Source organism: Chiloscyllium plagiosum, chromosome 17 (assembly GCF_004010195.1).
Source record: "Chiloscyllium plagiosum isolate BGI_BamShark_2017 chromosome 17, ASM401019v2, whole genome shotgun sequence".
NCBI lineage: Eukaryota > Metazoa > Chordata > Chondrichthyes > Orectolobiformes > Hemiscylliidae > Chiloscyllium > Chiloscyllium plagiosum.
The window spans coordinates 26,773,045-26,800,015 of record NC_057726.1 but is presented as its reverse complement, the minus strand read 5'-3'; the positions used below and the strand labels follow the sequence as shown (position 1 = coordinate 26,800,015).

At 38.9% G+C, this 26,971-nt stretch overlaps 1 protein-coding gene across 3 annotated transcripts in view; it reads left to right on the top strand.

The window, feature by feature from the left end:
* The window catches only part of wwp2 (WW domain containing E3 ubiquitin protein ligase 2), a 204,497-nt gene that overhangs the window by 40,032 nt on the left and 137,494 nt on the right, over window positions 1-26,971 (top strand). For all 3 annotated transcript variants that reach the window (XM_043706703.1, XM_043706702.1, XM_043706701.1), the window contains exons 3-4: window positions 4,945-5,089; window positions 10,132-10,253. In XM_043706703.1, the coding sequence (XP_043562638.1) occupies window positions 4,945-5,089; window positions 10,132-10,253 (267 nt within the window). The remainder of the gene's footprint in view (window positions 1-4,944; window positions 5,090-10,131; window positions 10,254-26,971) is intronic.

The following is a 26,971-nucleotide window of genomic DNA, read 5'->3' as shown; positions in this document are numbered from 1 at the left end:
AATTCCTGCACCAGCTGAGATTATCATGAGGAGTCCTCTTTCTCAAACTTTCCCCTCATCTGAGATGTGGTGACCCTCAGGTTAAACACCACCAGTCATCCCTCTAACCCTAACCGTAGCTCTAACCCTTTTGCAGTCCTATGGTCTTGTAAGACTATGGAGACTTTACCTTTTTATCTTTGGGATTCCTTATTGTCCTTTGTGGCGCCTTGTGGAATCTATATCTTGGAGTACTTTGTTTTTAATTTAACCCAGACCATTAAAGCAGTTACTTCTGCCACCACAATAACACTTGAAACAAAAAGCATAGTTAGCATAAAAAAGCTGCCAGGGTGCTTACAAAGATGTGATGAGGTAGGGGGAGAGATGGAGCCAAAGGAAGTAATGAAAGGAGGTTTACTGCAAGCTTAGTCAAAGAAAGTATTTTAAATGAAATCTTGAAAAGAAAAGCATGTGGAGAAGAAATTTTGGGAGGTAATTCTGGAGCATGGAACCTAATGTCTAAAAGTGTCAATAATGATACACAGGATAAAAAAGGAAATTCCAGTCAAGTCTGGAATCCGAGGGGTTGTTTGAGGTTGTACTGGAGGAGGAGATTACTGAAATTGGGGTGAGTTTATTCAGTTATCTGAATAAGTGGACAACAATTTTACATTTAATGAACTAGAAGGGGATGGTGGGTGCAGACTGCAAAGTTTTGGATGCACAAAGTTAATGGACAGTGAAGGATAGGAGATGTGTGGGGGAAGGATTGGAATAGTCACATTTGGGTGGGACAGAAGGTATAGTTAAAAACTTTAAAATTTATGCTAAAGACAAGAATGATATGGAGGTGGAAATAAGTGTCTTTCTGATGAGCAGAGGCTCAAATTGGCTTTGAATGTGTGAACAGTTTGGTTTAACTTGCAATGATAACTAGGTTAGGGATAGAACTCTGGTTTGGATTTGCCAGTTACAGATGTTTGCTGTTCATCAAGTTGCACCATAGTATTTTTCCCTGAACAAAGTTGGTTGCTTTCTTCTTTGATACAAGTGGTTTGAAATAAACCAGGTGCTTCAGGCTTGGGTACTTTTGTTTTGCCACATTGATTGGAATCAACCCAAACTATTGGCATGAATTTGCCTCAGTCTGCTGGCAGTGAAGTGCCACATGTGAAGTTGTTCTCACTCAGGTTTAGAGTGGATGTAGATCCACAGCACAAAATGGTGCACATTTACACACTAGTTGACAGCATTATTGAATTTCTTGCATGGGGTGACAGGATTACTTCTGTGTGGAATGTTAAGATGTCAAAATCTTGAAATGAAGCAGTTTACCATCTAATTATAATAATTGTGCCTAGGAGCACTTGATGTTGGTTCTAATGACCTGGGATAGAAAGACTGTGTCCCTCAGTATTAACATCCCTCTTGTTGAGTACAGAATTCAATTATTTTTAAAGTAAGAACTGTCTTGAAGTTATTCAGCCTGATGGTTTGAAAGGATAGAGTTAGTGGAGAGCACTAATACTATTAAAGTAGATCCTTCAGTTGTACTGAACAAATTCATTTACCATCATGGCATTAATGCCTGTATGTCTATTTCCTCTCATTTCAGTCAGAAACAGGGACATCTTGAAAGATTATAGAGCTGGAGGAGTTCAATGATGTGGTAGGGTGACGCTGTGGGGATGAATTTGTCAACAAAGATGAGAATTTTAAATACAAAAAGTGAACTGACCAGGTACTAATGTAAGCCACAGAAAGATGAGTGAAAGGTTTACAAGGCTTGAGAATTAGCATAGAGCCAGGTTGAGCCCAAATTTATGCTGAGTAATGGATGGTAGGATTGTCAGGAGAGAATTAGTTTAGTCGAGTGTAGACTTAACAAGGCATGATGGTTTCATTAATTGAGGCAGTATCAGATGATATTCCACAGATGAAAATAAGTTGTTTTAGCAATGATATGGATAGGGGACCAAATATGACAGCGTGGTTGCTAACAGTCTGATTCAGCATCAAGTTGCTCGGGAGATGGATGGAGTCACTATCTCAGAAACAGCTGATGGTACACAGGATGTCCAAGACAGTGTTTTTGATCTTCCAGAGACTTTATTTGGAGGCTATTCATGGATATATTAATGATTTAAGACTTGAATGTAGGAAGGTTGATCAGTGAGTTTCCAGATGATCTGAAAATTGGTGAGGTGCTAAGTAGTTAAAAGAATAGCTTTAGATTACAAGAGTCTTTAGATGGGTTGGTCAGATGAACTGATCAGTGGCAAATGGAATTCAGTCTGGATAAGTGTGAAGTGAGGCACTTGGGCAGTACAATCAAGGGAAAAATATGCAAAATGACTAGTATGACCCTGGGAATCACCGAGCCTGAGAGGGACCTTGATATGTATGTCCACCGGTCCCTTAAGGTGGCAGGATAGACAGATAAAATGGTTAAGAAAGCATAGGGCATACTTCACTTCGTTAGCTGAGGCATACAGTTTAAGACTAGAGCAGATTGGCTGGAATTGTATAAAACATTGATTAGGTCACAGCTAAAATATTGTGTGCAGTTGTGGACTCCACATTATAGGAGGGATGTGATTGCACTGGAGAGGGTGCAGAGAGCATGTATCAGGATGTAGGATGGGCTGGAGACTTTATTATGAAAAGAGATTGTATTGACTGGTTTGTTTTTTTTGAAGCAGAAGAGACTGAGGGATGGCATGCTTGAGATGTATAAAATTATGAAGGGCATAGATAGATTGGACAGGAAGGAACTTTTCCCCCTGAATGGAGGGATCAATGAATAGGGGGCATAGATTTCAGGTAAGGAATAGGAAATTTAGAGGAAATCGTTTCAACATTTACAGCATACACTTGAAATGCCAAGGCATACAAGACTAAGGGCCGAGTGCTGGAAAATGGGATTAGAATGGTCAGGTGGTGGTTTTTTGATAACTGCAGACTTGATAGGCTGAAGGGCCAGTTTCTGAGCTGTAGATCTCTATGATTTTATGACTTTGTTGTTCATCCAGCACAAGATGTTGGACAAGCATTTGGAGGGGGTCTAAAGAGGTGATAGTATAATGTAGCTAGGTGTTTTTCATATGAACTTGATGTACGTGAGGGTAGCATGTAGATGAGAAATGGGTTTGGACCACCTGAGATTGCAGATGAAGTGAAGCCAATGCAGGCAATTCTCTGGCTGTAACCAAAAAGGTAAAGATTGTCACCTTAGTTTTAATACCCAATTTGAATATCTGGAAGATTTGAAATAAAAATGAAAAGTAGTCCCAAAGCTGGCAGCTGTTTGGATCCTCCTCTGCATACAAAATTGTTTGGAGCGCTACTTACTTCAAATTGGAGTTAGGAGGTAAGACAAAAGAGCAAGTGGTCATAGTAATCAATACAGCACCAAAGACTCTGAAAGTATACTCACTTGGCTTTACATCAGGAATCATCTTTTTGCAAGTTATTTATGCTAAAGGGAATCCAAAAAAAAATCCAATATTAGGTTTTAATGTAATTATCAAAGTGAATTGAAATATTAATTCCAGGGGTGAAAGTTGATGGTTCTTAGAAAATTAGTGATTTGTGGAAAATGCATTGTTAATTTTTTTAGAATTTATTCTGAAGTCTTGGAACCAGTTGTTTCACCAGTTAGAAGCTTAAAATATACTTGTAATCAAATCTTTGTTAAAATGAACATGTGTCTTTTTTTTTATAAAGTCATTTTCACTCTTCTGTTTTTCCAATGGCTTATTTGATTTGGCATTAACTAAGCTTGCAGTTGTTGAATCCGAGACAGTGAAACTTGCTCGTGGAATGGATTGTATTTGGAATATATTTTTAAATGGTGATCTCATGTCGAGCTATTAACCTTGTTTGTGTAATGTCTGTGCACCAATGTAGTGTTCCATTTTATGTTTCCATCAATTTTGCCCTCTGTTGAGGATGAAAAAAGACTTCAAGGTAGTGGCAATATCAGAACAATATTGAAAGACAAAGTTAACCCCCAACGCTAGCTGCGTTGGGGGTTAACTGTTGGCCGGTACATGGGAATAATCAACTAACTAGTCTCCCTTCCTCTGCCAATGTGCTGTCTTGTGCCTGCTGTCTGCTGTGCCTCACCATGGTTGTGCAGCTAAATACATTTTAGGTTTTTTGTATATTCTAGTCAATATGTGAAATGTAAACATGAAAGGAACTTTACTTAAAGCTGCAGTTAACAAGGCCTGCACTGAACTATCTGAGTGAAGTGATGCTCTTTTTTTATTCATTTACAGACAGGGCCAGCATTTATTACCCATCCCTAATAACCCTTAGCTGAATGGCTTGTTAGGTCATATTTAGAGGGCAGTTAAGAATCACTTCCATTACAATCAGGTCTGGAATTACAAGTCAGCCAGACTGGTGGGATCAGCGGGTTTGATTCCCTGTAAAATATTAGTATAGATTGGTTTCTGCAATGATCCAGAAGTAACACCATTGATTATGCTTGCCTTTTATTCAAGTTTTATCTGTTGGCTGGCTTTAAATTCCCAGCTGCTGTACTTGGACTTGTAATCCGGAAGCATGGGTTCAAAACTGATAGCAAAACCAGAATGCTGCTGGTTAACTTCAGAGTGCTATCCATTAATACACAAATGCTGTATACGTAGTAATTCATTAAGTTTAGCTCTCTCCAAGCAAGGGCTGATCTTGTCACATGCTTTTGCTTTGAAAATATACTTTTGACTTTCTATTACTTTTTAATCTATTTTAGGTTATGAAATGTATTTTGTCCCAATGCTCATCTATAAATAAAATGACCTTGCTGGTTTAATTTTGAAATACTGTATGAGTGTTCAGATTTTATTTTTGGGTGCTTCTAGTGATGAGAATTGCTACTGCAATTGTAATTACCTATTTGTAATTACTTTAAAAATACAGGTTTTACAACAATTTAAACATTTTTTGTTTTAGTTTTGAAAGCAAAGCTGAGAGTCCCCAAACCAACAAGGATCAGTTGCTACGTTGAGGTGACAGTGGATGGTCTGAACAGTGAAACTAAGAAAACTGGAAAACGAAATGGAAACCTCCATCCACAGTGGAATGAGACATTGACCTTGTAAGGAAAAACTACCATTTTATTATTTCCTGTTGCATACAACTCATGGATTCAACACAGACAAAATGTAATTTAATGCAGTCTCCTTGTGAGATGAAGCATATTTCTTTGACAAATTGTGTTTTGTGCCTGAATGAGATTAGAAGTAATATAACAGAGATTCATTCCGTGGTCATTTTCTCCAGAATTAGCCCAGGTTGAAACCTCAACCCACAGTGTTGAATATGTATCATGTATAAAAGTTTTACATTTGTCTTCTCATTTAAAATTTTTGATTGATCCCTATTTGTGTACCTTATTTGATCCAAAGTAATGTTTTAAATCTGTTGCTAAACTCTTCCAAATTGCCATCTTAATTATACAGTGAATGGATTAGATAAGCTTCTTTGTACATGGAATCATAAAACCACTGCAGTGTGGAAACAGACCCTTCGGCCCAACAACAAGTCAATACCGACCCTCCGAACTGTAACCCACCCCAACCTATCCCCCCTACCCTAATGCATCTAACTACACATCCCTGAACACTATGGGCAATTTAACATAGCCAATTCACCTAATCTGCGCATCTTTGAACTGTGGGAGGAAACTGGAGCACCAGGAGGAAACACACGCAGACATGGGGCGAATGTACATAGTCAGTGTATTGCCAAATATTTTGATTCCATCACACGCATGAAAAGTTTAAAGCACTGTAATGAATCCTGGATCATGTGAATGATTCCAGTTCACACGTCAATATACATTACACTGGTTCTCTAAACACTTGGAGATGTGAATTTGATCTTCTTGATGTAACGAGTGAATGAAATGATTCGATTTGGACATTTATGTAAATATAGCATGGTGCAAAGCAAACTGCTTTCTCCAGTGTGAACAATATTGTCTCTTGCTCTTTATTTCATTTTTCTCCTGATCTGTCATCTCGTCCCTTCATAATCATTTTCATTTTTCAGGCTGTAATAATTGATTTTACAATGCAGAAGTAGAGTCAGAGAATCACTACAATGGGAAAGAGGCCATTCAGTTCATTGAGTCTGCACCAACCCTCTGAACAGCATCTGACCCAGAACCAGTCCCTTCTCCTTTCTGTGCAATCCAAAACTTACCGTGGCTAATCCACAGAGCCTACACATTCCTGGAGACTACAGACAATTTTGCATGACCAATCCACCTAACCTGCACATCTTTGGAGTGTGGGAGGAAGCCAGACCACCTGGAGCAAGCCTATGTAGACACTGGGAAAGTGTGCAAATTCCACACAGACAATCACCTGAAGCTGGGTCTCCAAGTGTTTAGAGAACCAGTGTTATGCATATTGACGTGTAAACTGGAATCATTCACATGATCCAGGATGCATTACTGTGCTTTAAACTTTTCATGCGTGTGATGGAATCAAAATAGTGCTGGCTTTCTGAAAGAGCTACGCTCTAATCCCTTCCCCTGTTAATTCTGTTATCATTTTGATTTGTCTGGTCCATAAAGGAACCTTTTAAGCAAGTGTCAGATAATCTTTAGGTCTGGCTGGTTTTCCCTTAAGCTTTTATCCTGTTTGGGAAAAGTGCCACTGCTGCCCAGGCAGACACCAGATTAGCATTGCTCAGCCTTGGCAATGACTTGGTAATGGCCTGATCTGCATAATTTAACAGTGCCCTCTGGTGGGAGACCATCCTGCTTGAACATTAAATCTCCAGCCAACCATAGGTCAGCTGAAGAGAATGGGTCACAGAGTCATATAGCATAGAAACAGGCCTTGGGTCAGATTGCAGCTTCATTTAACTGCTGTGATGATGGTTTATAATATACTATTTTATTATTTGGGAACTTGGATTCTATAAGAGAGTTAAATGAAATTTTAGTCTTCAATACTGAAAAGCTCTGATTTTTGGAAAAGGGTCAAAGTCATTTGGAATGGTAAGCTAAATACAACATTGCCAGAAATCATATGATTTGATCTATGTGACTCAACAAGCTATTTGATGAGATAATTGCTGCTTTATGTTGACTTGTACTTATATGGCCCACAAAAGGGAAGGCCAAAGCCCGAAGGAAGTCACAGTTCAGCAGAAAAGATCCATACCAGCAGATACGCTATCTAGCAATTTAAAAGTAGTCAATGTCTTGGGTTTGTTTCTTAAAGATCATTCAGAAAAGTCAATGAACTAGCCTGGAAGATTGTATATCTCTGGGACAGACAAAAGCAGAGACAATCACATCTGTTGAATGTGCACAAAGTTGCAGACATTTGTAATTTCAATAAAAAAAATTTTATGTGAAGGAACGTAGAATATTACAGTTCAGTACAGGCCCTTCGGCCCTCTGTTGCACCGATCTGAGGCCCGTCTAACCTACACTATTCCATTTCATCCGTATGTTTATCCAATGACCATTTAAATGCCCTTAAAGTTGGCGAATCTACTACTGTTTCAGGCAGGGCGTTCCATGCCCCTACTACTGAGTAAAGAAACTACCTCTGACATCTGTCCTATATCTATCATCCCTCAATTTAAAACTATGTCCCCTCATGCTATCTGAGGAAAAAGGCTCTCACTGTCCATCCTATCTAACCCTCTGATTATCTTATATGTCTCAAATAAGTCACCTCTTAACCTTCCCTCTAACAAAAACAGCCTCAAGTCCCTCAGCCTTTGCTCACAAGACCTTCCCTCCATACCAGGCAATAAGCCAGTAAATCTCATTTGAACCCTTTCCAAAGCTTCCACATCTTTTCTGTAATGTGGTGACCAGGAAGGAGTGATACTTCACTGAGTTTGTGTGTCTTGAAGGATATTGTTAGGAAAATGGGTTGAATCTTTCTTTTTGCTGTTTCCATATTGTCCTGTAATAGCTTTTTTGAATTTACTTTTGTGTAATGAACATGTATTATTTTACCAAAATTAGATTGAAGCTAAAAGTGCATTGACAGCCTTATATGAATATTTTTTGTGAATGGTCACCACAGTAATCCAATTCCCAAGCTGGCTTAAATTCTGGAATCTGACTTGTTCTGTGTTACCATCAACTAGGATCATAACGTTGTTCCAGCCCCTGGACTTGTTCTTTGCCTGATGATGCTATTATCTTGGAGTTAGAAACAGTAACATTGGGCCATAGGTTAATGTGGCTCCTGTGTTTGGTGTGTGGATGAAAAGATGCCAGTGAGACAACTCCATGAAGGAGACAGAATTGAAGAGTCTTTTAGAACCCAATCAATGGGGCACATTCACCAGTTTTCTATACTTAATCAGAATTATTATTTATTACAAGTAAATAGATTTTCAATACAGAAGTAGTTATCATTGATACAAAACTGAGTTAAAACTGTAACCACTTTATAAAAGTCGCCCTGTACCTGTCCATATATATATATATATACACACACACACACACACACACACACACACACACACAAAAAATAAATCAATGTAATGGAGGGAAGGAAGTTCAGTGTCCCTTTGCTGATGATAACACTATTTCTCAACCTTCCGTCTTCAGATACATTCACTCTAGGAGGCACAGGGTAACTGTTTCCTATGTATGCAAGTCCATGATTTATAAACTAAATGTTATAAGCAACTGGTGAGGGAAAGTAAATTGACCATGTTCAGACTTATGATGTTTTTTACTGTAGGAAAAGACAGCTCCTTTCCTTCCAGAGGTCTGAGGTCTTCTACCTCAAGCATTAACCCACAAGCTGTTCAAATAATTGTTGGCCAGCAGGAGGCCTTTGTCATTGGTCTGTGGAATGGCGACCAGTTTACAGTTGGCTCCTTGTTGCCAGCGAAATTTCCATTCGTCCGCAGCCTCTTGTCTCCAGCTTATCTAAAACTAGGCTTTCTCTCTGCTTGAACCATCAGCTGTGTAAACTCTTCTAATGAGTGTCAGGTAACTTGCTTTTAAAAAGTGTAGTAATCCTTGGCTTTTTAAGTAGCTGTTTTCCCATTGTAGAAGAAAATTAAACAATGTTATCTTTACACTGCAAATTCTTATTGGGGATATTTCCACTGAATAGATAGAAATAGAAAGAGATTTAATAAAGATCTATAAAGTTAAATCAATTTGCAAGCGAATGAAGGACTATTATGTTTGGGGAGTCATAGGCGAAGGCTGTTTGATTTAGTTTTTGTTACTGGCCATTATACCTTGTCAGTGATCAACAGGAACTGAAAGGACTGCGGATACTGTAAATCAAAGACAAACATAGAAATTGATGGAGAAGCTCAGCAGGTCTGGCAGCATCAGAGAAATCAGAGTTAATGTTTGGGTTGAGTGACCCTTCCTCAAAAGTGATCAGTACTTGTATGTTTGAAGCACTTTGGGGTAAAAGCAGAAGAAAAATGCCAACACAGATCTGGATTTTTTTCATTATAAGTATGGTGGAATTTGGGAGGTGAAGAAAAAGCACTAATGGTGCAGTTGGTCCCGTGCCTTGCAGCTGATGAAGTTGACAGTAGTGCCTGTGATTTACAACAAAAAGCACAAACATACTGGCAGTCAGGTTAGTTCTGCCAATGGGGTAGGTCAAGAGATGTGGTTGAGTTGGAGAAGATTAGGAAGCAATCTGGATACACTGATGTGGAATTATTTTTAATAAAATGGAAATGCATAGTTAAACATGCAGTATCTGTTTTTAGAGTGGGAAAGGCAGTTTAATGTTTTGACTGGTATTGTAAGACTTCAAGAGAAGATGCAGAGAACAACTCAGTATCTCAAATCCAATTTTCTTTTTTTCCCTCTGGTGAAATGCTTTGCCATATTGACTTGGAAGAGCACCTTCTGTTGAAAATGAATCCTGTTCAGGTTATGTTTTCATGGCAGCATATAATTGAAGCAAGCAATACAACATTTAAAATGACTGACTCTGGGCTGAAGTCCAGTCTGTTGTCGATAATCTTAGTGGCTTACTTTGGGCAACTAAGTTCGGTAAATCTGGGCAGTATATACATAGATTTTAAGAACCTGTGCTGGGAATTTTGAGGGGTTTTTATGTATCCATATTAGCTCTGAATTCTTCTTTTGTAATGACATGTTTTTCATCTTAGGAATGTAACGCCACAGAGCAAATTGGAGCTGAAAGTCTGGAACAGTCATGCCTTGAAAAATGAACGCTTTGGCAGTGTGACTCTTGATGTCTCTGACATTTTAAAGAAGAACAATGGAAAGTGTGAGTTCACTTGCTGTGTATTTTTAAAATTAATTTTATCATGCAAGGTTTCAAAATCAACATTTTCATTATCTAACTAAAGTCATTGAAAAAAAATGGATTGCTGTGTTTGTTATTGTATTTCTTTCATTTATCCGTGAATAAAGAAAAAGAATGCAATTCGTATTCTGTATGTCTGAAAAATGGAGAGAAATCTGGCTGCTTTAAGTTGGCAAAAACTACCTAGATCTCAAAGACTTGATTATATTGTAAGACTTGCTGACGCTTACTTCAGTACAAGAGACGAATACTTGGAGAGGAAACATGAATGTTAACAGTATTGGTGCCGGCATTTGAAACAGTGTGGCCGATGTAGTCTGTGCCTAAAGACACAGCATATGCATTACCAGAGTTGAAAAAGCATAAATGCTTTGCTGTTTTACACAATATTGTTAACTATTTGGAGAAATTAGCAATGTATCTAACTCCTTTCTCAGTTACATATTATTGTACTTACTAATTAAAGTGATTTTGCTTCAACTAGAAACTTATCTGGAGTCTTGAATGATTGAGAAAGGCGCAAGTGCATCTGTGATAAGGCTCATTATTGGTGTTTTTTAATTACAGAATTCCACAGGAATTGAAAATTTTAAATTAGAAAGGAAAAGAGTTTTAGTTTTGGAGAAATCACTTTTAAAGACTGCTTTCAAAATTATTGCATTCCTAATAGAAACAGTACTTATTGATTCTTCATTATACAAATATGCGATAGAACTATATGCAGTGCTGGTCGCCACATAGTTCGAAGGACATGATTGCACTGGAGAAGGTGCAGAAGTGATTTTGCAGGGATGTTGCCTGGGATTAAAATTCTCATTATAAGAAGAACCTGCATATGCTGAGTTTGTTTTCCTTGGAGCATAGGAGGCTGAGATGGGGTTCTGATTGAGGTGTACAAAGTTATGAGAGGAATCGACAGAGTAGATTAAGAGAATCTCTTCCCAGTGGCAGACATGTCTAAGACCAGAGAGCATAATTTTAACCTGAGAAGCAAGTGGTTTAGAGGAGATGTGAGGAAAAAAAAATTACCTAGTTGGTGGTGAATATATAGAACGTGCTGCCTGGGAGAGTGGTGGAGGGAGGTACTCTGGCAACATTTAAGAAGCATCTGGATGCATACTTACAATACCAAGGCATAAGGTTATAGACCAAGTGCAGATAAATGAGATCAGTGCAGTTTGGTATTTGTTAGCCAGCATAGACTTCGTTGATTGAGGGCCTGTTTCATTGTTGTATGACTTTATAACAACTGGTATTGTGGTTATTTCACCTCAGGTTTTTATTGTTTTCACTTCTGCACATCCTTTAGTTTTTGCACATTTTGAGACAGTTGAGAGAATAGACATGCAGGTAATCTTCTCCTGGACTTCTGACACTGCTGTTTACTTTATATTTGTTCATGGGATGTGGGTGTTGCCAGCATTTGTCGACCACTTTGCTTTGGGTCTGGAGTCGCATGAATGCCAAACCAGGTAAGGTTGGCCGATTTCCTTCCCTAAAGGGCATTATTGAACCAGACGGGTTGCAACAATCAACCATTCTCGTCATTAGGCTAACTTGCTAATTCCAGATTGTCTTTTAAAAAAATTGAATTGAAATTTTCACCGTTTGCCATGATGGGATTCGAACACATATCCCCATAACACTAAACTACAGTTCTGGATTACTAGCCCAATGACATTACCATAACACCACATCTTTAATCTTAGCTGATTGCTTGAGTGTGTGAGGGTAACATATTCCCAACTTTTTTCCAATGTTCCCTTGTATTATGGGATTGGACCTGATACTTATTCAACAGATCTCCCTGATCACATTGCTGAGATCAAAACTTAAGAATTATGGACATTGACCCTGCTGTATTGATCCATAAGTTGAAATTTGGGAAGCCATCTTCTGTATGCTTTCCACACTGAAACAGATTACTAGCTGCATTTCATCTTGTTAGCATAAGTTTTTACAGAAAAATGCAATTGTGCTGTGACTCAGTGCTAAGCAGTGCCATAAACACAAAGAAAGATGTACTTCAACAGGACAGAAACAAAAGCTGTATCCATAATATTTGTTCTGTGGGGGACCTTAGGCATTATACAATGGTAACTAGCTACAGAGAAGGAAGTGCTGGATGTCTTGAAATGCATCAAGGTGGATAAATCCCCAGGACCTGATCAGGTGTACCCTAGAACTCTGTGGGAAGCTAGAGAAGGTTTTGCTGGGCCTCTTGCTGAGATATTTGTATCATCGATGGTCACAGGTGAGGTGCCGGAAGACTGGAGGTTGGCTAACGTGATGCCATTGTTTAAGAAAGGTGGTAAGGACAAGCCAGGGAACTATAGGCCAGTAAGCCTGACGTCGGTGGTGGGCAAGTTGTTGGAAGGAATCTTGAGGGACAGGATGTACATGTATTTGGAAAGGCAAGGACTGATTAGGGATAGTCAACATGGCTTTGTGCGTGGGAAATCATGTCTCACAAACTTGATTGAGTTTTTTGAAGAAGTAACAAAGAGAATTGATGAGGGCAGAGCAGCACATGTGATCTATATGGACTTCAGTAAGGTGTTCGACAAGGTTCCCCATGGGAGACTGATTCGCAAGCTTAGAACTCATGGAATACAGAGAGAACTAACCATTTGGATACAGAACTGGCTCAAAGGTAGAAGACAGAGGGTGGTGGTGGAGGATTGTTTTTCAGACTGGAGGCCTGTGACCAGTGGAGTGCCATAAGGATCGGTGCTGGGTCCTCTACTTTTTGTCATTTACATAACTGATTTGGATGTGAGCATAAGAGGTATAGTTAATAAGTTTGCAGGTGACACCAAAATTGGAGGTGCAATGGACAGCAAAGAAGGTTACCTCAGACTACAACAGGACCTTGACCAGATGGGCCAATGGGCTGAGAAGTGGCAGATGGAGTTTAATTCAGATCAATGCAAGGTGCTGCATTTTGGGAAAGCAAATGTTAGCAGGACTTATACATTAATGGTAAGGTCCTAGGGAGTGTTGCTGAACAAAGTGATCTTGGAGTACAGATTCATAGCTCCTTGAAAGTGGAGTCGCAGGTAGATAGGATAGTGAATAAGGTGTTTGGTATGCTTTCTTTTATTGATCATAGTATTGAGTACAGGAGTTGGGAGATCATGTTGTGGCTGTACAGGACATTGGTTAGGCCACTGTTGGAATATTGCGTGCAGTTCTTGTCTCCTTCCTATCAGAAAGATGTTGTGAAATGTGAAAGTGTTCAGAAAAGATTTACAAGGATATTGCCAGGGTTGGAGGATTTGAGCTATAGAGAGAGGCTCAACAGGCTGGGGCTGTTTACCCTGGAGCGCCGGAGGTTGAGGGGTGACCTTATAGAGGTTTACAAAATCTTGAGGGGCATGGATAGTATAAATAGACAAAGTATTTTCCCTGAGATGGGGCGAGTCCAGAACTAGAGGGCATAGGTTTAGGGTGAGAGGGGAAAGATATAAAAGAGATCTAAGGGGCAACGTTTTCACACAGAGGGTGGTACGTGTATGGAATGAGCTGCCAGAAGAAGTGGTGAAGGCTGGTACAATTGCAACATTTAAGAGGCATTTGGATGGGTATATGAATAGAAAGGTTTGGAAGGATATGGGCCAGGTTCTGGCAGGTGGGACTAGATTGGGTTGGTATATCTGGTCGGCATGGACGGGTTGGACTGAAGAGTCTGTTTCCGTGCTGGTAATCTCTATGACTCTATGACTTTATAATTGTTAAATCTTGACTCTTGCCTATTTATAATTGTTTGGTTTCGATGATGACTCATTTGACTCATCAGTGAGTAGGAAGTAATGTTTTCAAATCTCATTCCAAGATTTGATCAAAAATAAATTCTGAGCTACATTATTGGAGTTAGAGTTGATGTTTTCCAGATGAGATATAAACAGTAAATCCTGTTGCTGACCGAAAAGGAGTCAGGAACGGTTGCACGTCCATACTTAGTTCACATTGTGGCCACTTGTATATGTTACCTGTCTGTTTCTGCATGATAGGTACCCACGGCTGCAGAGCACCAAATCTCAGTTCAAATCTATGACCAACAATAAGGCCGAGGTCTGGCTGAATTTACACAGCATCGCAGATGTTGTTTAAATACAAATCCTCTGAAGTAAGTTGGGAAGACTTTGTTGAGCTATTTCCCAGCTAGGTCCATTGGTAGTTCAGGACTCTTAGCCCAAAGCCATAGTCTTGAATCCCACGTTGGGTGGTAATTTTGGTAAACTTTAAAATTTAAAAGTTGTTTTGTTGCAAATGATAAAGTTCAAGAATAATTCACTATGATTTGCTCTGTACGTGTAGAGCTGTTCCCTCTGCACAAATAAACACAGTCCAAACTGAATCTGTCTGCACCCTCAGGTGGGTTTACTAGATCCCAGGGCACTCTTTTGAAGGAGAACAAGAGAGTTATTGCTGGTATCCTGGATGAATGAAACTTTGTGTGGACAAACATGTGCTCAGGTGTTTAGCTTGTTTTGACCTGTGATTTACAAGAGGGCAAGTTGATGATTTACTCAAAAAGTTAAGCTTAATGCTGTAAGTTCATTTGTACTCAGAATTACAGATATAAAATGGACACACAGTAAAAATGATTTGATTTAATGGGCTGAGAAAGATGGGAAAAGAGCATTTAAACCAAGCACTTTGCTACTGTACTCCCAGAAAACAAATAATTCAAATGTTTCTAGCAATATAATGCTTAAATGTTGCCTGAAGTACTTCATACATTGGTCCAAAAACAGCCAGATCCTATTTAGAGATGGACCTGTATTGTATAGATTATATTTTGTCCAGTGAAGTTGTTCTTTAAAATCAAATATCCAAAAATATGCTGAGTTCTTTGTTTTGGCCATAAAGTTTGAACCTGCCCAGAAATTGTCCATCTTTCTTTAGTTTCCTCCCAGTGACCTTCTGTTATGCAAAGTCCTTTGTAGTCAACTTCACAGGTAAAGATATTTGGACAGCAGAATATTAAGTTCCATCTTATTTATTTAATACAGTTTCCTAGATTTGTTCCTCATAAATGCCAGAAATATCTCCAAATACCAAGTCTTTCTTTGTCAGCACTGTCTGCTCTTTCTCCATTACATTGTTAGCTTCAAAATTCAGAAGTAGGCCATTCAGTCCACTAGATCTGCTGTCATTCAATGAAATCATGGCAGATCTGATAATCTTCACTTTCTTGCCTTGTCCCAATAAGCCTTGATTCTCTTACAGATTAAAAATGTGTCTCCTAGCCTTGAATATACCTCTAAGAGGAGAAATTCCCTCATCACTGTCTTAAGTGTGCATGAGCCCCCTTATTATTTATTTATTTTTCTAATTTATTCCTAAGAATTTGTACCTAGGTACCTTGTACCGAAGATGGCATGAAGAACTGTAATACTGAACTTTTTATTTCTTTATTTTTCTAATTTATTCCTAAAATCCTGTCACCTAGGTACCAATGATGGCGCCATAAGTGGTGGCTTTGTAAACTATTCACTGCACGCATGTGAGTAGATGTGACCATCAACTGAATTCGAATTCTAATTCTCCTCTGAGATTACGCTGTCTGGTCTGAGACACACTCACCTTTCAACACCTATCCTGTCAAATCCCCTAAGAATCATGTGCATTTAATAAGATTGCTTCTTATTCTTCTATATTTCACAGCATACAGCTCCAAACAACTACTTTTAAACAGAGGCAAATGGGATTAGTTTAGTTTGGGAACATGATCGAAGTGGACTGGTTCAACTGTTTCCATGTTGTTTGTCTCTATGACTGAGAACAAGCATTTGTTATAATAACACTGCACACTTTTCAATGCACAGTAGTTAATTGATCAGCCTTCTATAATAATTGTGCTGTAAAAGTCCTTTCCTATTCTGGATGGCTACTGGTTACCCTCAATTGCCATCACAAAAGCTGATTATCTGATGTTTATCATATCTCTGTTTATGGAAGCATGCTATGTTGAAATTGGCTGCTGCATATTCTAAATCATACTGTGACGACAATAGAAAAGTAATTAAATAGATGTGAAGCACTTTGGGCTGACATGCTTATGCAGTATGTTATATGAAATACAGATTATTTCTTTCACGTTAGTTGCCTAGTTTTTACCTCTTAACTGTAATGTTGCAGATACATACTTGAAAAATTGGTTGCCTTGTCTATTTTATCTTCCACCTAGAGCAAAGGGAGCCCTATACTTTGAAAAAAAAAATCTTTTGTGCATGGAAGGCAAGATTGGATTAGTTTAGAATGGCTTTGTGATCGGCTATCATATGAAAACTTTGCATTTTAACTTAATAATCTCCATAAAATTAAATTATTCATAAACATGAGTTCTTTCTTTCATTGTAGCATCTTTCATGACCCAGGGACATCCAAAGTGCTTCACAGTGAATTAAACATTCTGAAATATATTGGGTGGCATGGTGGCACAGTGATCAACACTGCTGCCTCACAGCGCCGGAGACCCGGGTCCAATTCCCGCCTCAGGTGACTGACTGTGTGGAGTTTGCATATTCTCCCCATCGGTTTCCTCCGGATGCTCTGCGTGGGTTTCCTCCGGATGCTCTGGTTTCCTCCCACAGTCCAAAAATGTGCAGATTAGGTGAATTGGCCATGCTAAATTGTCCATAGTGTTAGGTGAAGGGGTAAATGTAGGGGAATGGGTCTGGGTGGGTTGCGCTTTGGCGGGTCAGTGTGGACTTGTTGGGCCGAAGGGTCTGTTTCCACACTGTAAGTAATCTAATCTATATTACTATTTTATTGTAGGAAATGCAGCTGCATTGTTAACTAACAAGGTACCACAGAAGAAATGATCAAACAATCTGTGTTGGGATTGTTTTGAAGGATAAATATTAGTTAGGATGTTAAGAGAGCACTCCTGCTGCACTTTAAATAATTCTATTGGATTTTTATCTCTACCGAGAAGACATGACTTGCCAATCTCCATTTCTAATAAAAAGGTTCCTAAGGTCAGTTTAACTCCTCATGGAAGATGGCACCTCTGATACAGCACTTCCTCAATGCATAGGAGAGGAAGGCATTCAAAGTAGAAGCCCATGTTTGTGCAATAGTACAGTCTTATATTGTGACTGTTCCCAAAAGAATTTTATTAAGTGACTGTAGTATCAGATCAACTCTAGTAAGAAGGCAGCAACTGGATGGAGACTGTGAGTACTTCATTCAGCTCCTACAATGTCAGTCTGCCCTCCGAGTCAACACCTTACAGTGTTCAATAATATATCACTGTTATATGAAACTTTCACGATGTTTATCAAGTTGGCTACTATATTTCTTAGCCTAACTGTTGAATAATTCTCCTTTGTACTCGAATTCAGATGAACAGGAGCTCCTTGTGCAATGGTCAGCTTACTTAACATTACCTTATGAGAGAGTCCTTTAAAGACCAAATTTGAGACTGTAATCTTCAGAAGGTAGGCTGCACTTGGCCTAGCCAGTAATTCCCATTTCTCGTATACAACTGGCTACAGATATGCATATTGCAGTTCATAATTGTACAGATATTCACAGCTTCAATGATCCTTTATGTGCTAGCAGACTGAATTGCAATTCAATGGATAACATTTCTTAATGTATATTTTGTGATGACTGTGCTTTTCAAAAACCCATTTAAATCCCTTCAGCACTTAAAAGGTGCAGAAGAAATAATGGTTTGGAAGACACATTAGTAACCTGCCTCAGCAATGGCTTTTACAAATAAAATGCTTTTTAGGTTCTCAGGTTTTATTGCAATTTAGTTTATTTTGCCTGTCCATTGCCTTCACAATTTGAACTGTATTTTCTCAATTTGTTGTATTTCTCCAAGACAATAAAAACAGTGATCTGTTTCTAGTCTTCACTGAATGTTGTTTTTGTTCAATACAGTTATGCCTGGATTGGTTTATTGTTTTTGAATTGTTTGGTATGTTTGCTGACTCTGATTAAGGGAATATTTTGACTTTGGGATATGGTTGCAGTGTGTGCCATCTCCAACAACATCTGTAAATAACTGTATCAGAACTTTCTGAATTGTTCCTTGTTGAAACTTCTTGAATCTCAATATTAATTTGTCACTAACATTTTTAATATTTTCTTTTTCTCCTACTCTCCTACTTTGATAAAGTATGATAAGAGAATGTAAGAGCAAGAATAGGCTGTCGAGGCCATTATGCTTGTGCGACCCATTGAGTTTTGGAACTGTACTGATGGGACGGTCTCCATCTGAACTGATCTGGAACCAGTGTTCTAGCGAAAAGGATAAATAGTATGGTCACTAGGACTATAAACTTGTGTAATGAGACAGGAATAATGACCTCATAGTCAATGATCCTCTTGGAAGGAATGATAACAGTATGGTTGAATTTAAAATACAGCTGGATAGTGTGACGATAAAATCCTATACCAGGGTACTGTGCTTGAATAAGGGGGACGATAGAATGAGGGAGGAGCGGGCTAGAGTAGACTGGAAACAGACACTTTACGGTGTGACTGTTGACGAGCAGTGGACGACCTTCAGAGAAATTTTTCGAAGTGCTCAGCAAAAGTATATTCCGGAGAGAAGGAAGGACTCTAAGAGGAGGGGTAATCTGCCATGGGTATCTAAGGAAATAAGGCAGGCTATCAAAGTGAGAGAGAGGGCATACAGAGTGGCCAAAATCAGCAGGAGTCAAGAAGATTGGAAAAACCTTTAAAGGTCAGCAGAAAGCCACAAAAAGAGCTATAAAGAAAAGTAAGATAGAGTTTGAGGAAAAACTAGCACAGTATATAAAGACAGATAGTAAAAGTTTCTATAAATATATAAAACGAAGAAGAGTCGCTCAAGTAAATGTTGGTCCTTTAGAGGATGAGAAGTGGCAGTTAAGTTATGGGATATGATGAAATGGCTGAGGCACTGAACAGGTACTTTGTATCAGTCTTCACAGTGGAGGATACTAATAATATGCAGTAAGTGATGAAGGGACAAAGATATGTGAGGACCTGGAAATAATTATTATTATGGAAGAGTTCGAGTTTGAGTTAATGTTGGATAGATAAGTCTCCTGGCCCTAATGGAATGCATCCCAGGGTACTAAAAGAGATGGCGGGAAAAATAGCAGGTGTACTGGCATTAATTTTCCAAAATTTGCTGGACTCTGGGCAGTCCCAGCAGATTGGGAAATAGTAAATGTGATGCCACTGTTTAAAAAGAGAAGTAGACAAAGGATGGAGAATTATAGACCAGTCAGCTTAACCTCTGTAGTGGGGAAGATGCTTGAATATATTATCAAGGAAGAAATAGCAGGACATCGCGATAGAAATTGTCCCATTGTACAGACGCAACATGGGTTCAGGAAGGGCAGGTCATGCTTCACAAATCTTTTGGAGTTCTATGAAGACAGTTCAAGCAAGGTGGATAACGAGGACCCAGTGGATGTGGTGTACCTAGATTTCTAAGAGGCCTTGATAAGGTGCCGCACATGAGGCTGCTGCATAAGATAAGGATGCATGGTGTTAGGGGTAGGGTATTAGTGTGGAAGAGGATTGGTTGACTGACAGGAAGTTAAGAGTGGGGATAAAGGAGTGCTATTCTGGCCTGCAATCAGTGACTAGTGGTGTGCTTCAGGGATTGATGTTGGGACCACAATTATTTACAATTTATATAGATGATTTAGAGTTGGGGACCCCGTGTACAGTGTCAAAATTTGCCAATGACACTAATATGAGTAGCAGAGCAAAGTATGCAGAGGACTGTGAAACTTTGCAGAGGAACATAGAAACATTGAGTGAGTGGGCAAGGATCTGGCAGATGGAATACAATGTTAGTAAATGTGAAGTCATACATTTTGGTAGGAGTAACAGCAAAATAGATTATTACTTGAATGGTAAAAAGTTGCAGCATGCTGATTTGCAGAGGGACCTGGCTGCCCTTGTACATGAATCACAAAAGGTTGGTCTACAGGTATAACAAGTATTTAGGAAGGCAAATGGAATTTTGTCCTTCATTGCTAAAGAGGTTGAGTTTAAAAGCAGAGAGGAGAAAGTGAGGTCTGCAGATGCTGGAGATCAAAGTTGAAACTTTATTGCTGGAACAGCACAGCAGGTCAGGCAGCATCCAGGGAACAGGAGATTCCTGAAGAAGGGCCTGTGCCCGAAACGTCGAATCTCCTGTTCCCTGGATGCTGCCTGACCTGCTGTGCTGTTCCAGCAATAAAGTTTCAACTTTAAAAGCAGAGAGGTAATGTTACAGCTGTGCAAGATGCTGGTGATGCTACTCCTGGAGTATTGTGTGCATATTTGGTCTCCTTACTGAAGAAAGGATGTGCTGGCACTGGAGGAGGTGCAGAGGAGGTTCGCTAGGTTGATTCCAGAGTTGAGGGTGTTGGTTTGTGAGGAGAGGCTAAGTAGATTGGGATTATATTCATTGGAATTCAGAAGAATAAGGGGGGGGGAATCTTCTGGAAACATAGAAAATTACGAAGGGAATCGTTAATATAGAAATAGATTGGATGTTTCCACTGGTAGGTAAGACTAGGACAAGAGGGCATAGCCTCAAGATTAGAGGAAGCAGGTTTAAAACTGAACTGAGAAGGAACTTCTTCACCCAGAGGTTGTTAATCAATGGAATTCCTTGCCCAGGGAAGTAGTTGATGCTACTTCAGTAATCACTTTTAATGCTAAGGTCGATACTTTTTTGAAAAATAAAGGCATTTAGGGGTGTGGTGAAAATGCGGGTAAGTGGAGCTGAGTCCACAAAAAAATTAGCCATGATCCTATTAGTGGCGGAGCAGGCTCGAAGGGCCGGACAGCCAACTCCTCCTCCTAATTCTTATGTTCTTATGACTTACCTTGGTTTCATTACTCCTAAACCCTTGTCTAAGAAAAATGTACTAATCCAAATTTTGGGGAAACAACCATTGTCTTTGTTCACCAAAACTCCTATTCCCGAGCAATTGACTCTACTTTTCTTGCTTGCATAAATAGCATAATTTCACCGTTACCATCACCCACCACTACTCCATCTCAGTTGAAAGCCTCATTGATGTCTTTTGTTGTTTTTAGACTTGCCTATTCCAGTGCATTTTTGACTGAAATCCCATCTTTCTTTCTGTGTAAGTTTAGTTATCTATGGCTCTGCTATACCTGTCCTTACTTTTACCAAGTCTTGTATACCCACCAACCATTTTCACTGACTTACATTAGCTTCTAGTTAAGCAAATACATGATTTTTAAAAATCTCATCTTTGTTTTCAAATCACTTCATTCCCTTAATCTTTCTTATCCCTGCATTCATCGAATTCTGGGCTCTTGGACATCCCTGATTTCAAACTCAACTTCATTGACAGCCACATAACTTCAGCCACTGAAGCCCTAGTGTCCATTGTTCCTTTCTTATATCTTCATGTGCCTCGACACCTTTCTTCCTTCAAACCTCTTGAAACCAATTTATTCATCCTTTTGGCATCCACCCTTGTACGTGCTTTTGTGACTTGGTTTGTCTCGTTTAGCAACAAACGTATTTAACTCTGTATAGGTACAAATTAGGGATCTGTGAGATTTTCTGTTGATTTGCCATCCATCAATAGCTATTTGTGGGGGACAGTTCCAAATTTCTTGTACTCTTTGTGCAAAAATATTTTCTGATTCCCACCATGTATGTAGACTCCAAATGGTATTTGGTAAAATAATGTATACAGTATTGTCAGCAAAATTGAAGCCCATGGAATTAAAGGGATAGTCTCAATGTGGATATAAAATTGGGTTTTAGAACAGAAAATAAACTCGTCCATGCTGATCAGATATCCTAAATAAATCTAGTCCCAGCATTTGGCCCATATTCCTCTAAACACTTCCTATTAATTTACTATCCAAATGCCTTTTAAATTTTGTAATTGTACTCCCCTATTCCTCTGGCAGGTCATTCCATGCACAATACCACCTTCTGTCTGAAAAAAAATTGCCTGTTAGGTCCTGTTTAAATATTTTTCCTCTCACCTTAAACTTATGCCCTCTAGATTTGGAATCCCCCATCCTGGAAAAAAGATCTTGTCTATTTACCTATCCATGCCCATCGTGATTTTATGAATCTCTCTAAGGTTACCCCACAGCCTCCAACGCTCCAGGGAAAATAACGCCAGCCTATTCAAACTCTCTCTATAGCTCAAATCCTCCAACTCTGGCAACATCCTTGTAAATCTTTTCTGCACTTTCAAGTTTCACAACATCCTTCCTTTTCGTAGAGAGACCAGAATAATGTGCAATGTTCCAAAAGTAGCCTAACCAATGTCCTGTACTGCCGCAACCTGACCTCTCAACTCCTATACTCAAAGCAATGACTGATAAGGGCAAGCATCCCAAACACCCTTCTGACAGTACTGCTCCTTTAATGAGTTTATTCTGTCCTTAGTTTTTTTTCAGAGGGATTGTAAAGACAGAGGTTTCCAATATGTCTGGAAATACCTACTTGAAGAAGCTTTTAAGTGATTTTTTAAAACACTTGTACAGTGAAAAGGGTGTGGCCAGTTCTGTCAGTTCAGGGTTTGGTTTGGTTTTAGCAAACTGTTTTATTTGCAGCTGCTAGTCAAAGTTTGGCTGGGAACCCAGAAAAGCTGCTGAATTCCCAAAGAAGCAGTTCCACGCTGATCCCCTCTCTCCCTGCAATCTCTCTCCTGTAAAACCTGTATTTGAATTTGCCTTTTTGCCAATTGGGTGTTTATGGGGATGCTGCAAATATTTGGAACCGCATCATTAAATTGTGTTTTTGTGTTGGTTAGGTTTTCAAGTAGTAGTTATTCTAAATTCGGTTTTCTTTTGTTTGTGGTTAAATAAATTCAGTTTTGTTTCAAACTGAGTGGTTGGACCAGCTACATCACTCCTGAAATATCCACTCTACACCTGCTTAAAACGATTGGAAAAATTAGGGTCTGGGTTATTTTCTTGAAATGTTTTGAGGGGTTCTGACCTGGTCCATAACACCACCTTCACGATCCTATCTACCTGGGACTTGACTTTCAAGGAACTATGAACCTCCATTGAATTTTGTTTTTGTTTTAATAATAAAATTGTGATTATGTTTGCTAAGAAACTTGATTGGTAGGTCTTTTTCTTTAAAACTGATATAGACAAAGTATTTAATTGATCATCGTGGTCACTGAAAGAAAACATTTTGTTTTGTGTTGCAGCCTGTGTAATAGTGGAGCTAGAGTGACATTGCATTCCTCCAATCACATTTGTGACATTGTGCAGGTTACTGTTCTAAAATTTACAGATGAGAAAATCTGGAAGCATTGTGAACTATGAGGAGAGTAGTGAAAGAATTGACAAAGCTGTGAACAGATTGATACAATGTGCAGATGTCAGCTGAATTTTAAAGTAGTGTCATATGAATTGATATGTTTTGGGAGAAAGAAAGGAAGTGTGACAACATAAGAGGCTGTAGGAACAGAAAGATGTGGGCCTTTATGTCTGTCAGGTGGTAGGGCAGGCTTATTATAGTCCGAAACTTTTAAAATTGAGATATAGAGTGTAAAAGCAAGTAGGTTTTATTGAATCTTTCTAAACATTGGGCCTCAACTGGAGCACTGAGTTGAATCCTGGACACTACTTCCAGAAAGATTTTATATTAGAAAGAATCAGAAAAAATTTAAGAATGAGGGACTTCATTTATGTGGACAAATTGGAAAAGCTGTATTATTCTTCTTTGGGAAGAAAAAAGTGAGAGATTTGATGGAGATGTTAAAGATCCTGAGAGCACTGGACTGAGTTGAGCACGATAAACTTTTCCCATTGAAACGAATCAAGAGCCAGAAGGGAAAATATTTTTACTGAGTATATGGTTAGGGATCTGAATGCATTGCCAGTGTGTGGAGGCATTTTTAATTGTTGTAAAGGGCATTGGATTGTTACAAAGAAAATTTGCAGGTGTATGGGGAGAAGTCAGGAGAATGGGACAACCTAACTTCTCGAGAGCTGTCAAAGAGTGAAGCTTCATTGAATGTCTTATCTCTCCTCTACCTCTTTATTACCACCTTTAAAATTCAACTAGCTTTGTTAAACATGACTTCCTGTTGCAAATCCATGCTGGTTTTCTAGTGGCTCATACCTGTCCAAATATTCAGTCACTCTGCCCCTGTTAATGGCTCAGATGACTTGCCCAAAACTTAAGTTTATATGCCATCTTTAAATGATGGAGCAAATAGATTGTGTTTGGACGATCGTGTCTTAATGCATGGTGTGTTTAAGTCATCAGTAAGTTAAACATCATTGTAGTTTTTTTTCAAGAATACAAATAAAAATGAAATCACAATGATTTTATTGGAGATAAGGTGGCACAGTGGATGCAAGAGTGCCCTTCATTCCTAATGCCTTTATTACATTCCAATTCTGATTGGGATGAAAGTTTTCTCTTTGACATTAAAGGCTGAAGTAAAGAAAGCATAACTTTGATTTTAAAAAGTGCTGCTTAATCTTGGTCCAATTTCCAATGAATCAAACTCTTGCACAAAATGAATGTCCTATCCTCATAGAGCAATGTATTCAGGAATTTTTAACTTCTAATGTTTAAGATCAATCTGAGGTTGAATTCAAACTTAGCTGCATTAAACCAGTGTCACACCTGGTCTGGAAAGTCTTGATTCTGCCACAGGATTTACAGTAGAAAGCAAACTCTCCTGATGAATTATGTCCGCTGTTTTGATTTCAGAAATAGCCAGTCAGTATTTATAATCGAGGTAGAGATCAGCATGCTGCTGGACATCCCAATAATCTGAAATGTTGCTCAAGATTAACTTGATAAAAATAACTCTATTGAAACTAGTGACATTCAAGTCAAAAAGGAAAAATGTTGTTAAACCTGAAAGGGTTCAGAAAAGATTTACGAGGTTATTGCCAGGGTTGAAGGGTTTAAGCTATAGGGAGAGGCTATATAAGTTGGGGCTAGATTCCCTAGAGCATCGGAGGCTGAGGGGGTAACCTTTATAGAGATGTATAAAATCATGAGGAGCATAGATAGGGTGGCAAGATAATTAGCGATTGTGTGATTGAACACTTTTACATATTTTCATCAGATTAGAGGGCATCAGTATGAATTTACTAGAATAATACTTAAGCTTCAAAGATTACGTTATGGGAAGAATGACGTCAGTTGATACTGTTTGCAGCTTGGAAGTTTGAGGTGATTTACGTATGTTTTCAAGCTATTAAGGGGCACAATTAAAGTAGATAAATGAAGGCCATATCTGCTCACTGGAAAGTCTTTAACCAGGAGACAGGATTGAAAATTAGACCCACACCTTTCTGGATTGAAATTAGGAAACATTTCTACACACAAAGGGTGGTAAATATTTGGAGCTTCTGCAAATGGAGGGTGATGTTATATATTCATTGTAAATTTTAAAATGTGCTACATTTTTGTTAATGCACGGTATTAAGAGATATGGAGCAAAAGTGAGCTTTTGGGGCGAGGTTGCAGATCAGTTGCTATCTCATTGAATGGTGGAACATACCTGAGGGGCTGAGTGGCTTGCTCCTGCCAGTTCTCTGCTCCAAAAAAAAGGTAGCTGAAGTAAATTGGTCTAGTAGGAACTATATATAATTGTGGGATTGCTTGATTGAAGAATCTACATAAGTTACAGATAAAAGCTGATGCAAGTGTCGAATAAGGGACTCGTGGCATATTTAATGACTGCTGTAACACACATTTTTATTTATTTTAATGTTTGGATACTTAGTGAGTTCTTATTCAAAGGTAGTTGTGGAAATGGTAGAAACAGTTGGACTATAAAATTGCTCGTGCAAACCAATGTTTTAAGCACATTGTCTGTATTCTCATTTGAACACAATTTCTAGTTTTAGCATTTCAAGTCAAACTGCTATAAGTGCCTAAATATGATAGTGAATTGTACGAACTGTAAAATATAACTAAATCCATAATGCAAAAGTTAAATAGATATATACAGTTCTTGCATGTAAACTGAAGTAGGGCAGTTATAAAAGTTAATGTTGTTAATTGTCTTTCCAAAAATGTTTTTTTTTTAGATTAGATTACATTACAGTGTGGAAACAGGCCCTTCGGGCCAACAAGTCCACACCGACCCGCCGAAGCGCAACCCACCCATTCCCCTACATTTACCCCTTTACCTAACACTACGGGCAATTTAGCATGGCCAATTCACCTGACCTGCACATCTTTGGATTGTAGGAGGAAACTGGAGCACCCGGAGGAAACCCACGCAGACACGGGGAGAATGTGCAAACTCCACACAGTCAGTCGCCTGAGGCGGGAATTGAACCCGGGTCTCCGGCGCTGTGAGGCAGCAGTGCTAACCACTGTGCCACCGTGCCGCCCACAGGTTATGCATTAATGTTATTTCATTAATGCATAACCTGCTCTTTGTTTACTGAGCTTGATGTAACAGCACTACTGTCAAGTTATGTGTGACTCAAAATAAGTGAAATGCTTTAATAATTCAATTTCAGCTAGTGCATTTTACTATAGTATACAAGATAGCTTGATGTCTATAGTTTGTTTTTTGTACAGAAAGTTTTGTTCAGAAGAATGCCAAATTTTTTACTCATTTGTGTCCTTGCCTTCTCTGTTTCTAGTCACCTCTTCTGTTGGTCAACTGAATTGTGGTTTCATGGTAACTTGACAAACAGTGCTCACAATTCATTTTCATGGGGGAAGG